Genomic DNA, 15,838 nt, shown 5'->3' with positions numbered 1-15,838 from the left:
ACACAGACTGAACCCCATACTGTGCCACTGACCACTGGGCCTCCATGAGTAGCCTTCCTACCGCTCAACGCCTGCTCATCATCTGCCAAAATAACTAAACACTGCAATGCTTCTCAAAACATTGTTATTTACCAGAGAGTTATTTCACTCTTGACCTCGATTTCTGTGCTCGCAATATAAAATCTCTTATTCTCTCTCCAATGCTCATTATGTCTTGGTGACTATGGTGACAACAATCTTGGAGTCAAGTCCATTTTATGTTATTGTGTTGCTGCTGTTGTGTTGGGCCTGACACTGGACTGACAGGTGATGAATGTGTCAGGCAATTCTTCCACTGAAAAGCTGTTTTAAGAGCCTCTATTCAAGACAACAACATATTTGCTGCAAACAATGGTTTAAGACTGGAGTTCTCAGTGTGGTGAAAGGCAGCTCTGTGCAGCCCGTGGTCCTCTGACATCCACAATGGAAGTAAGATGAAGGACATCACCTGTGGACATATGTGCAGCACAGAGCATCTGAGGACATTGGCCAGAAAGGAGAAACAAATGACAATGTGGAGACACATATATCACACATAATGACTACAGAAGATAAAGACAGCTTTTGTGAAACGAGATAATGCTCCTTCCTTCCTGTTATAAACATTTGTCTCATGCTTTGTTAGCTTACAGTGTCCTAATGGGCAGTCTATACTTGCATTTGTGGGCCTTTTATCACATAAAGCATGAAGAAATGTGTGTGTAAAAAGATTGAATTCGACTTTGGCCAAAACATCTGCTGTCTCAAAAGAGTCCTCAGAGCGAGGAATGCTCTTACTGTGACACAAACAGCATGTTTTCTGATAGAGCGTGGAAATTGATTAAAAGCAGAAAAGCAGCAGGGAAAGATAGTAAACGGAGGGAACGGAGAGACGGGAAGGACAGAGAAAAAATAGACCGAGAGCACTTCATCAGTGATGACACTCGCGTATCGATGGCATTTGCTGAGTTGCAGTCCGCCACCATGACTAAAAAGAAAAGCCACTCATCATGCCAACCAGCATTAAAAGGTTTATGTGAAAGACCCTTGTAGCACCTTTCAGCCAGGAATGCCTGTTGAACAAGATTATGTGGGTAAACAGAAAGCAGATGTGCGTGTTCTCAGCTCTGCTTCAGTTTCTGACATCCACTACCTGTGAAGGCACACTGATCTGATGTTGTTGTTGAAAAACAAACAGGAAGAGGAAGTGGAATACTCCATTGACTCTGCTTTCTGCCAATACTAATTTGTACAGGGCTAAAATCACCACATTGCAAAGCCAAACTGAACAATTTAGATTGTTGGGTGTTTTTTTTGCAGATGATCAAGCCCCACAGGCCTGTCAGATACATACCACTTGTCAAATTTCAAATATTTTCTTATTAATGTATGATAAACTGAATGTTATTTAACACTTTTTCTTCGTGGAAATGGTCACTTTTTTATATAGTTGATTTGTCAATATTTAAGTTGGCCAATGTTGCATTCATGATACTAACGTGACCATTTGAGGCGTGGAAGCTGTAGGTTTAAACCATTTGACTAACCAAATATTTTAACTGTTTATCCATTACTTTTATCTATTTCAATTGTTTATTTATTGAGTTTAGCTAACTATTTCACTTGTTTATCCATTACTTTTAGCTATTTCAACAGATTATTCATTATGTTTAGCTAACTATTCCAAATGTCTAGGCATTAGCTACTTTTAGCTAACATGACTATTACTACAGTTTATCCATTAGCCTATTTTTAATTAACTATTTTAACAGTTTATCCATTAGCTAACTATTTTAACAGTTTATTTATTAGCATACTTTTAGCTAACTGTTTTGACAGTTTATCCATTAGTCTACTTTTAGTGAACTATTTTAACTGTTTATTCATTAGCCACTTTTTAGCTAACTATTTTAACTGTTTATTCACTAGCCTACTTTTAGTTACCTGTTACAACTATTTAATTGCTGTTCTTTACTTTCAAGTGTTTCACCTGTTAATCCATTACTATTAGTGAACTATTTCTGCTTCTCTTTGCTTCATAACTCTTTTTCACTCAACACACTTGGGATGGACAGCTGGTTGTCCTGAATGTATTAAAGATTATCATCACATTTGTAATATTATAGCTGCTCATTTTCATCCTTGACACAAATATGAATGTATTTAATCAAATGGCAACTGCTCTTATAGCTGAATTAGTTAATCTTTGGTGAGTTATTTATTGTAATCCCTGGCAGACAAACCCTTGGGTTCAGGTACCCCTTGCTGGGAATCACTGATCTAATCCATGAAGGCAATGCCATCAAACAATAAGATGTCAAATTGTATCAAAGGTCAAAGTAGTGACATTGGGATCAGACCCAGCTGTTAGCAAAAAAAATCCTCATCTTGAACAACAGAAAATATTTTTCAAACAACACAGCCGACACCTCTTAAAACAATACAAGAGCAGAGGCTGCCAACAGGGGATTAGCCCACCATCGTTCCTCCGCCTCATTCCATCCTTTAACCCTGGGAGATGGTGTTGTCATACTGCTGGACATGGGCCCAGGGTGTGAGTGAGTTTAAATAAACAAAAACACTCCCACCCCGGGCTGAGGACACATGCCCCAATCAGACCTCCATAAAAACAGCTCTGGTCTGTGTTAGCATGCGTGTTTCCAACACATGATAAAACCAGGAGAAAACTGGAGCATCTGGTTATCTCCTCCTAGTTGGGCTTTCATAAACCCAGAGAGGAATGTCAATGAAATGAGGAGGAGCTGGACTGCTGTGAACACAGTCTGACACTAGGTGGTAATCTTGTGTTGCAAATGAGAGTTTACCTCAGTGGTTCATAGGTTGTTTTAATTCCTTAAAGAGCATGTGTTTCAACAAGGTATGGTAGCAGAGGGCTGATGATGGTCCATGGCAGTGCTAAACAACTACTTTAAGCCACACTTACCCCTCCTCCCCTCCCTGCTCCAAGTAATTAAGTAACATTACATTCACTGAAGAGCTACTTGTACTGAGTGTTTCAGCTTCATGCTCCAGCATACTTCTACTCCACTACGGTACATTTCAGAGGGAAATATGCTTTTCACTTGACTGCACTTGACAGCAGTTGCTTTTCAGATTTAGATTTTACAATTGAATATGCTCTTAAATATGAAACCACTGGTCATGTTTCAGATATCTATTTGTTGTTAGCCATTTGCCCTTCTCAGATGGCTTAATTTAAATAACTGCTTTCCACCCAAAGAATCCAACATTTCACAAAATGATGAGGGAAAATTAAAAAGAAACTAATAATAATATAAATGTATGTAGCAGAACTTTGTTTTTTTTTATCTTTCCTACCTCATTAATCATCGTATTTTGTAAAGTTGTTGTAAAGGATCTGAGCAAGCAAGCTTCTTCCACCACTGACTCCCAGATACACAGTATATATTCATGGGAGTGTCCGTCACAGTGGAGGATGGAGGTCGGGGATATTTCCTGCAGTGGGGAACCTCCCTTGAGGGGGCGTGAAGAGCGGGCAGCCACTGCTTTCTGCAGGGACGGTGGGGCCGCTGTGCCTAATTCCTTCGATTAAAACCAGCAGTCGGGTGCCTCTAGGTTCCAGAGGCAGCATGAAGACAATCTAAACAGCATCATGATTAGAAACGTACTGAGCATGTGGCTTTCATTAGCTACAGGCTGAACTCACAGCACAACAGCGAGGAGCAGGTCTCAGCGTCAGCACTGTGCCTGCCAATCAAACACACAACCATGAGTGTGACATGTTGGACTGATGATTTCCACAACACTGATAAAGACATGTAAGTGGTTAAATGAACAAACTGACATGTCAGTGCATAAACAAGTTCCCTTTAATTAAATGGCAGTAATTTGAAGACTAACATTATATTATTCTCTGTTATAACCAGATAGCGTACACCATAATGAACTGGTCCAAACAAGAACTGATCGGTATAAAAACCTGTGAGACAACTCTTAAAGTCAAAGAACACAAGTAGCAGCAGAAACACCTGAGGTTTGGACTGTAATTGGTGTGGCAAATCCATACATGGATTAAACAATAAAAACAAGTTTAAAAGAAAAAAAAAATGGAATAAATAAAAATAAAAATAAAAACACTTGGCCATGAATCTGGGAATGAAAATCAGTTGTGTGCATGAAAATGTGCCATAAACCAAATTAGAGTAACACACATTTGCATCATTTTCAAATATTAGATTAGCAGATTTACATAAGGTGCACAATCATCCACACAGAACAATACAAAGGCTCTCAGCAAGTTAAAAAAAAAAAAAAAAGTACGTAAAATGAGTTCAAAGGAAATGGACACCTTGCCTGACACAAACCTCACCTATTGTTTATTCCAGGCAGCATCTAGAAAAGATTTGTAGAAGTGATTAGACCATGAAAAGTCCCTGTTTTCTTTTAGTTCGCATGTTAGGTTGATTTTTGAGAGTTCAAAAGTGGAGAGAAAAAAGAAACTAGTGTTGAGAACACTTTCACCAGAAATAATGTGCCTGAGGTGATGCTGATTAGCATCTGTCTGATCCAGTATTCAGTTTCTTTGGCATACTTTTCCCTTTCTTTGCTCTTGTGCTTAATTTGGGAAAGGGGGACCAAAGAGGGTTAGGAGCTCTGTACCCACGTGATGACAATGACAGAGAAGCTGATGAGTCCCATAATCACACCGAACACCACCAGGACTACAGCCTAGAGACAAAAAGAGTATAAACAACACTGTTAGCATCAATAACTACATGGAAATGAAGAATTTTTAAATGTAAGCACTGATGTTAGCGAGCAAAAATGTTTTTGTTGCTTGAATTTAACAGCATTTCATTAATATGTGTCATTACCCCAACAGAGTCAAAGGATCTGAGGGGTTGGCTGCTGATCTTGAGGTAGAAAATGCCCGGGAAAACAAACAACAGGCAGCTGGATGTTGTCGATCCTGGGAAAGAAATAGGAAAGTCACTTGAACTGCACAGACAAAATACTGTGTGTCTGATAATAGCAGCTTCATAAACTGCCCGAGCAGGACTGCACCATTAATTATGTATAAGCAGATACTGTGATTTCAGCCACCACAATCAATAATTGTGGAATATTGACATCTTGACTGAGATCTCGGCTGCTTTTAATGTCTGCTGCAAAACAGATCAAAATATTCAAAGGTCACAGTAAAGCAAAATTGTGAGCCTACAATTGAAAACAATAATAATCAGATAATTTACAAAGACCATAGTGTTTAGCACAATAAACTCCTCCCTTCCCATATTTCCAAAGCATCACATACCCACTACTCCAAACACATTTCTGATATCAGGCACAAAGATGGCCATCAGCAGCACCACACCCAGGATGGTTAGAGTTGCAATGATGTGAATCAGCCAGGAGAAGGGCCGTCCTCCACACAGCAGCAGGATCACAGCCTTACGGGCCTGCAGCAAACACACAAACAGAGCTGTTTCTAGCCACAGATGTACCGTGTTAATGATTCTGAGCAAATGTCTGACGAGAGAAAGACATGATCTGCAGCGGTGCTGTTTGGACTGGAAGGAAGAACATGGTGGTAGTAGTGAGAGGCAGAAACTGTAAAAGCAGAAATTATCGTTGGATTATTACATTTCCAATGGTCCTGGAAATGTACGATGCTTCCATCGGGAAAAATAATAAAATCTGAAAGCTTTAAAGCTTAAAACAGTGATATTTCATAAAAAGCACTTTATTCCAAATGTCTCATTTAATATTTCACCAAAAATCTAATGTTTGCATGTTTGCACCAATGAGATCTTATAGAAAACATTTAGTTCTGTGCTCCTCAGCACAACTGACCAATAACTGACTACTTGAAAGACCTGCAGTCATGTGACAAATTAAAATTCAGCTAACCTTCTGCTAAACTACACTGGTAACACTTGTGAGCACTTGGAAAAATGTTGCTAATTCCTTTTTTTTTTTTCCAACTTTTGTAAAATAAATTATCAAACAAATTCAACTTGCATTTTTTTTTTTTTTTTTACAATCAATGGCATTAAACTGTGTTATACTGCACAAAAGACATTTTTGAGTTCTCCCTCCTTTTAGCCCACAGTGAATAAAAATGTGACAGGAGCAGAAAACACCCCAAAACTGCTTGGGGTTCTTGGGTCAGTGTACTTACAGGGAAGTGAATAAGGGGCACAGTCAGCAGCACTGAGACCAGGATGGCCAATCGAACCGCCATCACCATGATGTCTCGAGGCAAATACATGTCGTAGCCAAGCAGCAGCTCAGAATTCACATGAGCTGTGAGCAGGAGACAAGAAAAGAGTGAGGATACAATGAGAACAGATATGGCGGGGCTTGGAGCAGCTACGGTCAAGTGTGTGACCGCAGGCTTACCGTAGAAGGTGAGGTAGCCGAACGTAGCAGAAATGAGGTAAAGCAGGAGGCTGAGGCTAATGCTGACGTTGGTAACGTTCTGCATCCTTTTCTTTGTAGGCCTGAAAGACACAATGACGTATTCACTGAGTGCAGTGCTAACACAGCTGGAGAAGAATGGATGTTAAATTACAGAGCAGAAGAAAAGGTAAAGCTGAGAGGCTGCAGCGCTCACCGGTCCAGTTCACAGTAGATTGGCAGGATAGTCGTGTGGCACATGAAGGAGAAGGCCATGGTGGGGATGGCGTAGGCACTCTGCAACACACATCAATCAGAGTGCGGCTGTCATTAACAAATGATTGGTTCACAGTGTTACAGGGTGGGGGGCACATGGGTCAAAGATATGGTTTGTGTAGCAGTAATTGCCATCTGGGCTTCAGAGTGTGATGATGCAAAGGTAAGGCGTAAAGTACATTTATTCAGTGGATGTAAATATATGTTATTAAATACTCTGTTAGTGTGACTTTGAAGAATCTTAGCTCCTTATATACACAACTAAACCTTCATAGGTAAAGAGTGTCACTTGAGTCCTTCACAACAACTTCTCACTTGCCACCTCACAGGTTCTGCATGTGCAGCACAGAGAAAAGGGCTGGACTCATACACATACCTTACTGGAGATGACAAAGAGTTTGGGTGTACATTCTGAGTCAGAGGAATTTGATATCTGGAGAAACAAGAAGAGAAGAGAGGTGTGTTATTTCTGAGAGGACTTCTGCAGTGCTGCTGGAAATGGGAGAAACGCAGAGCTGGATTCCGCTGCCTGGCTTTGGAGCTAAAAGGAAAACAACCGCCTAAGTAAACCAGGCCAAGTCTGAAGCTATGCTATGGTGTGTATAATTCCAAAAGGCCAGAGGTCATTTCCAGACTGATGCAAGGTCGCCTGCACTTCCTTCCCCTCAGGACTGGCACCATTCACCATACACAGCTCTCTGCAGCCTCCTCTGGTCCTCATCAGACAGAGTCTACGCTGTCAGTAAACTCTGTCTCCTGGGTTTCCCTCCTAATCCTGCAGCCATGACCGTCTGCTGCAGACTATCTACATCAGACTTGAGGTTTCTTAAGCGTGTGTGTCTGTGTGCACGTGGACAAGTGCAGAAGGAAATTGGGAGTTGTTGTTACCTGGAAGGAGGCAGAAAGTGTAGTTACGTTGTGAGGTAGTGGGCAGGGGATGGACCACTTCTTCACCACAACCTGGAGAGGAGACAACACAACATGTCAACCACAAGGAAGGTGAATAATAATTATCATAAAAAGATTTTAAAGGGGTAAATTAAAACTCACCACAACTGCAAAGTACAGCATGAAGAAAAAGGCAACACTGCTGGTGTAGCCCAGGAAGCCTGTAAGGGTCAGAGACAGATCGGGTGAGAAACAACAGTTGTCACACTAGTCAGGGCAGCGAATCAAGACACTACTTGATCTACCTACAGCACTTACCAATTTTAGGCAACATTGACAGAGGAAGAACAATACAAAGTGTGACTAGGATCAGGAGCAACCTGCCATCTTCATACCAGGCATTTCTGGAAAACAAGTGGACATGAATTATTAAAAGGCCAAAGATGAATCCACCACAAAGCCACATTTCCCATCACTGTCTCCCTAGTCCTGCATTGGATGTCACGGATAGCAGAGATGAATCTTCAGTGCCTTTAAAAATGGGCCGGCTCTGGAAATTTGTCTCCATTTCGTGCTCAAATACAGAGCGACAGATTCATCATGTGGTACGAATTAAGGGCTTTAGCTCTTGCAAACCATAACAATTATGTAATTCACATGCAAACGTTGTGTCGCTCCGTCATTTGAGACCACATTTCACTTGCCGGGTCTTTGGAGAGGGGGAATAATATTTTCCTTTGCTGAGGGATAGCCTTGGCGGTTTATTCAGGATTTGGGAGCAAGAGGAGGAGGAGGAGGAGGAGGAGGAGGAGGAGGAGGAGGAGGGGCAGCTTTCGAGGTGACACATGTGGAAGGCATGCTGGCTCCGTTGGGGTCGGGGTCGGGTGGGAAGGGTGCTGCCTGGCGCTGCCGTATATTGGACCGCAGCGTGGGGTCATGAGGGACTGGCTCCACCGCTCTTTATGGGGCTCCCACAGTCAGCAGCACCTGCTCTGACCACATCAACACCCACTGACCCCTGTTTGGCAGTTTCACAGCTGTGGCGTTACCATAGGCGCTGATGGATTTGTCTGTGCTTCCACACAGTTTCTGCCCCGTAACTGGATGTCGAGGAGACCTCTGCTCTGACCCCCCGACTCTCTCTTGTCCAATCACTTCTGCTCTAACCTAAGTTTAGCTGAAGCACTCGACCGCAGCTTGGCTAACCCCCTTCTCCACTCTTCAGACAGGGGGATGTAGAAAAAAATCTCCACCACCAGCAGAATCCGGCTCGAGGCTTACCGTAAAGGCGCAGGATACCTAGACAACCCATGAAATGTGGAACATTTCACGCTATAACAAGATGCAGGATAGCTCTCAGTTAAGGTTGAAGCTTGACTGCCAATGAGTCAATCTCCACATAGTGTTGAAGATCAACATAAATCTGACCAATGCGGCACAGATCCACAGCTGTCCACGTCTTTGGCCTCGTTACTGAGCTGAAACGCGATGAGAAACGTGAACAGGACATTTGGTCTGTTAACACAGACAAAGACTAAAAGATTGAGCACGACTGTGTTTTCGCTCTGCCGTATTAGAAGAAATGAGCCAGAAAAAAGAAACGCGTTTTAATATACAACAACTCGTTTATGTAGGCTTTGATGGAATTGAGTATGTGTCTGTTAACATCCCAAAGCCACTCATTAACAGAAATGTTTTGTTTCCCTCAGCAGTGGGCTGTAATTAGAATGGCAGAACTGATATCCCCTTGTATCAGTCTGATTCCGGGGAACATGTGCGAGAGATTTGGGGGTGAAAGGAGAGCGCTAACACAAAGCAGCTGTGTGTGGAAGAGTCAGATGTTGACGGATCGGGCTGAGAGCAGCTACAACTCTTGCTTAAACCGGTGTGGCCAATAATAAAGTGATAGAAGTTACATTCTTGGCCTGGGACTCCTCTGTGAGGCCAAGAAGCTGCAGGCTCGTCCACGCAGGCCAATGAAAAGATACAGGCTGCTGATGATGGGTGACGAATGGCTCTCGATCATGAATACGTTTCCTCTGGGCATGCCTCTGGCTACATAACACGGAGCACCGGTTCCCCTCCAATCGCTCACAGACAAAGTATTAGTAGTGTACTGTGGTTTGGTGAGAGGTCTTCTTCCACCGCATTATTCATACGTTTCTTATTGCCCTGCAAATTCCAGTTTGTGTAGCTTTGTGGTGCAGAAGTGTCAAACTTGACTTATTTGAGGGCCAAAGGTATAATCTACAACATCATGGGAACGGGAATGACTCATTCTTTATCTTAGTGCAGTTAATCTAAAAGAATGGTTTGGTTTTACCCGCAGCTGTGACAGATTCTGAACCAAACATCCTTATTGGTGACAGAAGGAGCTCACAGAGCTGTATACACCCACCCTGTGCTGTCTGGGCTCAAGAAGCTGGTGATGGCTGCAGGAAGCTCCGACTTCAAGATGAACAAATAGGATGACATGGCTGAGGGAAGAGAGGAGAAAAGGTTCAGGAAATGTGTGCTTTCTAAATCAAATTAAAAAAAAGAACAGTCAGACCAAACTACTAAATCATAAACACAGCAGATGACTGTATGTTGCCACAGTAATGCTAAATTGCTGTGTGAGGGTGGTGTGTGTTTTCCAGTGTGAGGAAATGGAGGGCAGGGTGGAGGGGGTACCACAGCTCTGGGTTAATGCAGATGGGTGGGGCAGGCAGCTCAAGGGGATCACGAGCAAAGCCCTCGGTGCAGAAGTGCAGACATTATGCAGATCTTCCAACTGCTGGAGACCAGGAGCAGCAGCCGGGATGAAGAAATGCAAAGGGGGGGGGGGGGGGGGGGGATGCTAACAATAATGATCTCTGACGCTAATCCAGGTATTTCTCCCCCTGCTCCACCTCACTAGGAAACAGGATATTATCAGCCTTCGACGGGCTCCAACATCCTTCCACGGACGGCCAATCACAGAGGGGATCGGGGTCACTTCCCGAGGGTCATACCAGCGCTCAAAAACACCGGGAGGAAAATGGGAAAGAGGAGATGGAGATTGCACAAGGCGCAGAGGACGTTACTGGTGGAATCGGGATGCAGGTGCAGTGTGTGGTCAGTCATAAAGGGAGGGAATGTTAAGGGATTTAAATTTGTGAAGTGAGGCTGAGCCAGAGTTAGTTGGGACCTTACTGCCCCTGGGGCAGGTCTTGCGCTCGCCGTTAAATAAGCCTGGACCATAATCCCTCAGATCCTGTCTTTGTTTATAAAAGAAAATTCCTGCAATAACCCTCCAGCCCACACAGACAGAAGGACACTCACTCTGTGAAAAACTAATGCCATTTATAAGCACTAAAATCTGTCAATAAGAGGTTATTCTGACATGAACCATAAAAACAAAACTTTTCAACCACACAAACCCACACAGACAGAGATCACACACCAGGCATGATGCAATGGTTTAGCTTCATGCAGTTGGTTACAGTAAGCACAACAACACTTTGATGGGAATTCCTGGTGGGATAATACTTACATCTCTAAACAACAAAAGGCCCTTGAGTGAAGAAAAAGGATTGTTATTGCCCAAGTGGTTGGAAAACATATTCTAATAATAAGCATGCATGTAAAAATTCATTGGAAATCTGATGTAAACCTTCTGTGTGTGGTCAGCGAACAGTGGGAGAGTGTGTTCAACATAAGACAGAGCCACTTTTCATTTCATTATGAGCGAGGGGAGAGGCAGCCTGTGAGAGCCCTGGGCTGGTCAGTAATTAAGGTCAATTGGCCCATCAGGCTTTGGCAGTGCAGATGAATGTTTACCCAGAGTGAGGCTAATTGCACTCTTATAAAAGGGGCCCGGGGTGTAGACAGATGCATGCTGGAGTGCTGGCTCTCACACTCTCACACATACTGCCCCATGCTGGGAAAACCACAAACATACCAGAGGGCACAGCAATAATCCACTCAGCCGTGCCACTAATGACTGCAGAGGAGCGATCGCCTCAGCTCTCCGCTATCTGAGGAGCGGCGCTTGTGGCCAACGGACGGATGGAGATGGCAGTAGGAGTGAGAGAGAAGTGGGGGGAAACAAAGGGAGGGGTCCCATTAGGTTACTCAACACTGGGTGGGTTTACCATCAGTGATCAATTAGATGAGAAGTCAGGTTTCAGGCTCAGGGGAGGGGGCCGAGAGGACAGCGGCTTCGTGGTCAAAGGTTATCAGGCAATCTGGATAATAGCCTTACAGGAAGGAGGGAGAGAAGCTGAGCACAGAGGCTTCTGATCACCAGTAGGAGGCACTATCTGCCTCCAAAATAAACTGACCATAGTCTGACCCTGCAGCAGTCTGCACCCTCTCCACCACTCTGCTTCTAAAAAACCACAAAATCAGTTTATGTCCAACATGTCAAGAATAATGTATGGAACTGTGCAGCGAAATGGGAGCTGACTTACCACCAATATTTTGGATGAGAATGGCAATTCCAACCAGAGCCTAAAAAGAATTTTGAAAAGGTGGTTAGTGTGAATATGTTTCCTGGTCATGTTGACAGTGTAAGTGAGTCAATTTCTTTTTTGACAGGGCAAACTCACACTGATCCAAAAGACAACACTTACTTTTCCTGGTTTTTGCAAGGCTTTCCCTCCAAGGTCTTCATATGAATTGATACCTACAAGAGTCAAATCAAAAACAGACTTAGCTACAAGCCTGATTCCAAAAAGTTGGGGCATTGAGTAAAACATAAATAAAAAGAGAATGCCATTTACAAACATATTGCGTTTAAAGACACACAGTCTTACAAAGTGTTCCCAAGCCCATGTAGTAAGATCCTTCACAAAGTGGTGAACCTCGCTCCATCCTCGCCTGTGAACGACTGATCCTTTCCAGGATGCCCCTTTCATACTCAATCATGATACTATCACCTGTTGCCAATGAACCTGTTTATCTGTGGAATGCTCCAGGTGTCTTTGAGATTATGTCAAAAAGGATGAGCGAATGATCACACCCTGTTGTATTTATGTTTGACACAGCTTTCTGATTGAGTGTTGCGCTCCTCTAACGTTGCTGGGTTCTTGGTGGACTGTTTAAAACATGAAGAATCAAAATCGATGCAGCAGAAGCAAAAATTGGATCTTTTTTTCTTCCATGTGTTCTTCTTTCCTGTCAAGACGTGGCGCCTACATTACCCACGATGCAACTCAATTGCCAGTTCAGACAGACAGGCAGACACTGTGTGTGTTATGCACGTGCTGTCTAATGTAGCTTTGAGCTGCGAGCCTCAAACGCAGATGAGCAGCAGGCTGCAGAGGTCTGGGAAACTCACTTCTTTCAAACTCCACACCACCAGATTTACTTCATTTTCAAACTTGTAGCCATCAGCGGCAAGCGATGCTGACTCAAGTGACATCACTCGAGGCAATTCACACTTTCTACTCTGGAGCCATGAAAGGCTTAACATGCTCAGACAATGCTACTCTCTAAGGACTGAAAACACACTTTAATGTTTGCACATGGTGGAGTTCCCCTTTCAAAGATGATCAAGAATCATCATAATATATGTCAACCTTCAGGAAACTCATCAGTATTTGGGAGGTAATTGATCTGCAACAACCTACAATTATCTCTTTTTATCTTGTCAGCCCCCTTTTAAACATTAATTACACATTACCTGATCCAATCACACCTAGGAAGTGAATTAAGACAAAAACAAAGAGACAAAGATGCTCTTAGACAACATATCAGCCTGCTTCCCTGAACAATGATCTAATCACGACGGAAGTAAGTTGGTGAAAAAAAATCTGGATAAACTCACAGGCTGCTCTTATCTAAAGTTAGACTGTGTGTCCATTGTTAGCCTCTCACCTGTTTGGTCACATAGCTTCAGAAGGAGATGTATAGAGTACGCTGCCAGGCTGGACACTATTATCAACAGGATGCTAGAAAGGAAAGATATACAGATACATGTAGTTGTGTTTATGTCTGATTTATTTAAAAACCTGTCAGATAGTTGAACAGCACTGTGGGAGAAATAATACCAGTCTTACCAAAAACCAACTATTCCAGTGCTAGCCATAGCATAAGCTAGACCCAGTATACCGCTGCCCATGATGGCATTCATCAGGTTAAACACAGAGGAGGCAAAGGAGGCTCCTTTGGCTCTGGTCGGCACAGATCCCTGCACACGGAGCACAGACAACATTTACATAAAAGATAAAAAAAATCAAAAAATGAGCATGAAGACAAAGAAGCAAAAGACATCTGATTATTTCTGTAAGAGCTTCGAGAGAACTGCTCCTGACAGTATAAAGAACAACTGGCCATCCCTGATGATGGATGTCATGAAACAACACTGCAGTGGCACGTAGGATCAGGGAATGGAAATGGGAATGTATTGGGTGGGATTTAAGCTGCTGGCTGTGGGACAGCTGCCTGAGCTCAGGATAAGGGGAGCTGCCCAAACTGCTTGACCTCTCTAATAGGGGATATCCTGGAGAGAACGAGTAGCAACTCTGGTGTCAGTGTCACAACAAGCTCGGATTGACCCACAGGCCGCTGAATCCGCTTCACTCTGCGCTACAGTACCAAAAGACAGGAAGTCAACTATGACGGCAGATGGAAATAAAGACTTGCTGTAATTATAACGCAGCTAATTAAATCAAACTGACTGAATGTGACTTTTAAAATAATACACACTGGAAAATTGATAAACAAATGAATGTATTGATACAGATATATTTATCAGAAGCTTATTAATGTTCAGGGTCACAGTGGGGTAAAGCATATGCACAGTCACCAGCGGAGCACACCTGTAACATACACAATCACTGCTCATCTCACCTGGTTTCTACTCTACTGTGTGCCGTGGGTTTGATTTGGTGATAGGATTCATTAAGATAACGTGTTCACAGGCATGTTTTCCATGAGTGGTTCAATTAAGTGTATTTACATGACACTGGGTCAATTCATGAAGTGCATGGCTGTTTCTGCTGTCACCACTTCCTCTGAATGTGTGTTTCTGATCACAGGTAAACAGTACATGAATGACACTGATTGATAAATCTAATCATGAATTAAGGTTACTGGCATGTCAGATTACTCATTACTGCTGATGAGTCCTGTAAAAACTCTACATGGATCCACATTTTGCTGCTTCTGCACTTTTTATGCAACATTAAGATTAATCAAACACTAAAGGGAAGACTGAATCTGGAGATGTCGTCCTAAAAACACCCTCATATCAATGTGTAAATCTGTGCCATTCACAGTGAAATGCTGAAGCCATTTCACAGATTATGAATAACAGAAGCTCATAGAGACTTAACTGGAATAATCACTGTTCAACCAGAAGACATTGTCTCAATCTGAAACAGAGATCTTTGAGCTCAAAGAATCAATCACTAGTGTTAATGCAGGCCCAAAACTATCATGGTCAATGATAATGACACCATTGATATGCCTTGATAAGGCTGTAGTATCCACTGAGGACACCAGGGTCATGCCCTCTGTATTGCAACCGGAGGAGGGGGTTTACATTCAGCAAATACAGAGAAATGATTCATAGGGTGCATTTAAAGGCTGGTTCTGAAGGTCTTTAAACTCAATACCTTTAAAACAAGTAAGTGAACAGACACGATAAAGGGATTTAGTATGTAGACTTCAAGGGGCTCCCTCCAGAGCAACAGAGAATATTATATAACAGTTTTAATGGGATGAGTGAGGCTCATCATGAAGAGCAAACTGAAAGTGTACATTAGAAATAAACAGAAATGCAGACACATCATCAGTGGAAAAAAGTCATTTGACCTCCATAATGCCATTTCTGTTTTTCTCTGTGAGTGCTGACAGAAGCAGAAAGTAGAGAGGAAACTGGAAAAAAAAAAAAAAAAAAGCTTTTCGGAACAGGCGCGTGATGTCAAAACAATTTGGACAAGTCAGTCAACTTGCCTGTGCAGGTAAAAGCTGCTTGCTGCTGAAGCTCACGTTCAGACTGACGCTGTTTCTTAGCTGTGAAACACATGGTGCTGTCTGAGTACTTACATTTATCAATAAAGGTGTAGTTTCGTTGCCTTCGGCGTCCCCTGCGGCGTACTCACTGTACAAATCTGTGTTTGGATTTCCACTGCCGCTCATTTTCTCCTCTCGAACACTGAACACACAACCGACAAGAAACAAACTCTTCAAACTCCTCACTATGTTAGCGCTACGACGGAAAGCTGCAGTTATGAGACCATCTCCTCTTAAATCACTTTTAAACTCTCTTCTTATCAACCTGTCAGCTGCCGACTCTTGTTGTTGA

At 42.8% G+C, this 15,838-nt stretch overlaps 1 protein-coding gene across 1 annotated transcript; it reads right to left on the bottom strand.

Annotated features, from left to right (window-relative positions):
- Positions 1-3,849: 3,849 nt before the first annotated feature.
- On the bottom strand, positions 3,850-15,825 carry slc38a6 (solute carrier family 38 member 6). Its single transcript, XM_070979918.1, has 16 exons — positions 15,580-15,825; positions 13,587-13,717; positions 13,405-13,478; positions 12,159-12,211; positions 11,997-12,036; positions 9,962-10,040; positions 7,882-7,967; positions 7,726-7,784; positions 7,564-7,635; positions 7,052-7,108; positions 6,617-6,696; positions 6,403-6,503; positions 6,182-6,306; positions 5,315-5,459; positions 4,875-4,969; positions 3,850-4,728 (listed from the first exon to the last, which is right to left on the bottom strand). Exons 1-16 carry the CDS (start codon positions 15,670-15,672, stop codon positions 4,645-4,647), a joined length of 1,374 nt encoding a protein of 457 aa, XP_070836019.1. The 5' UTR covers positions 15,673-15,825; the 3' UTR covers positions 3,850-4,644.
- Between the last annotated feature and the right edge of the window lie 13 nt (positions 15,826-15,838).

The sequence above is a fragment of the Chaetodon trifascialis genome, chromosome 14, assembly GCF_039877785.1.
Source record: "Chaetodon trifascialis isolate fChaTrf1 chromosome 14, fChaTrf1.hap1, whole genome shotgun sequence".
In the NCBI taxonomy this organism is placed as follows: domain Eukaryota; kingdom Metazoa; phylum Chordata; class Actinopteri; order Chaetodontiformes; family Chaetodontidae; genus Chaetodon; species Chaetodon trifascialis.
This window is presented reverse-complemented; position numbering and strand designations above follow the sequence as displayed.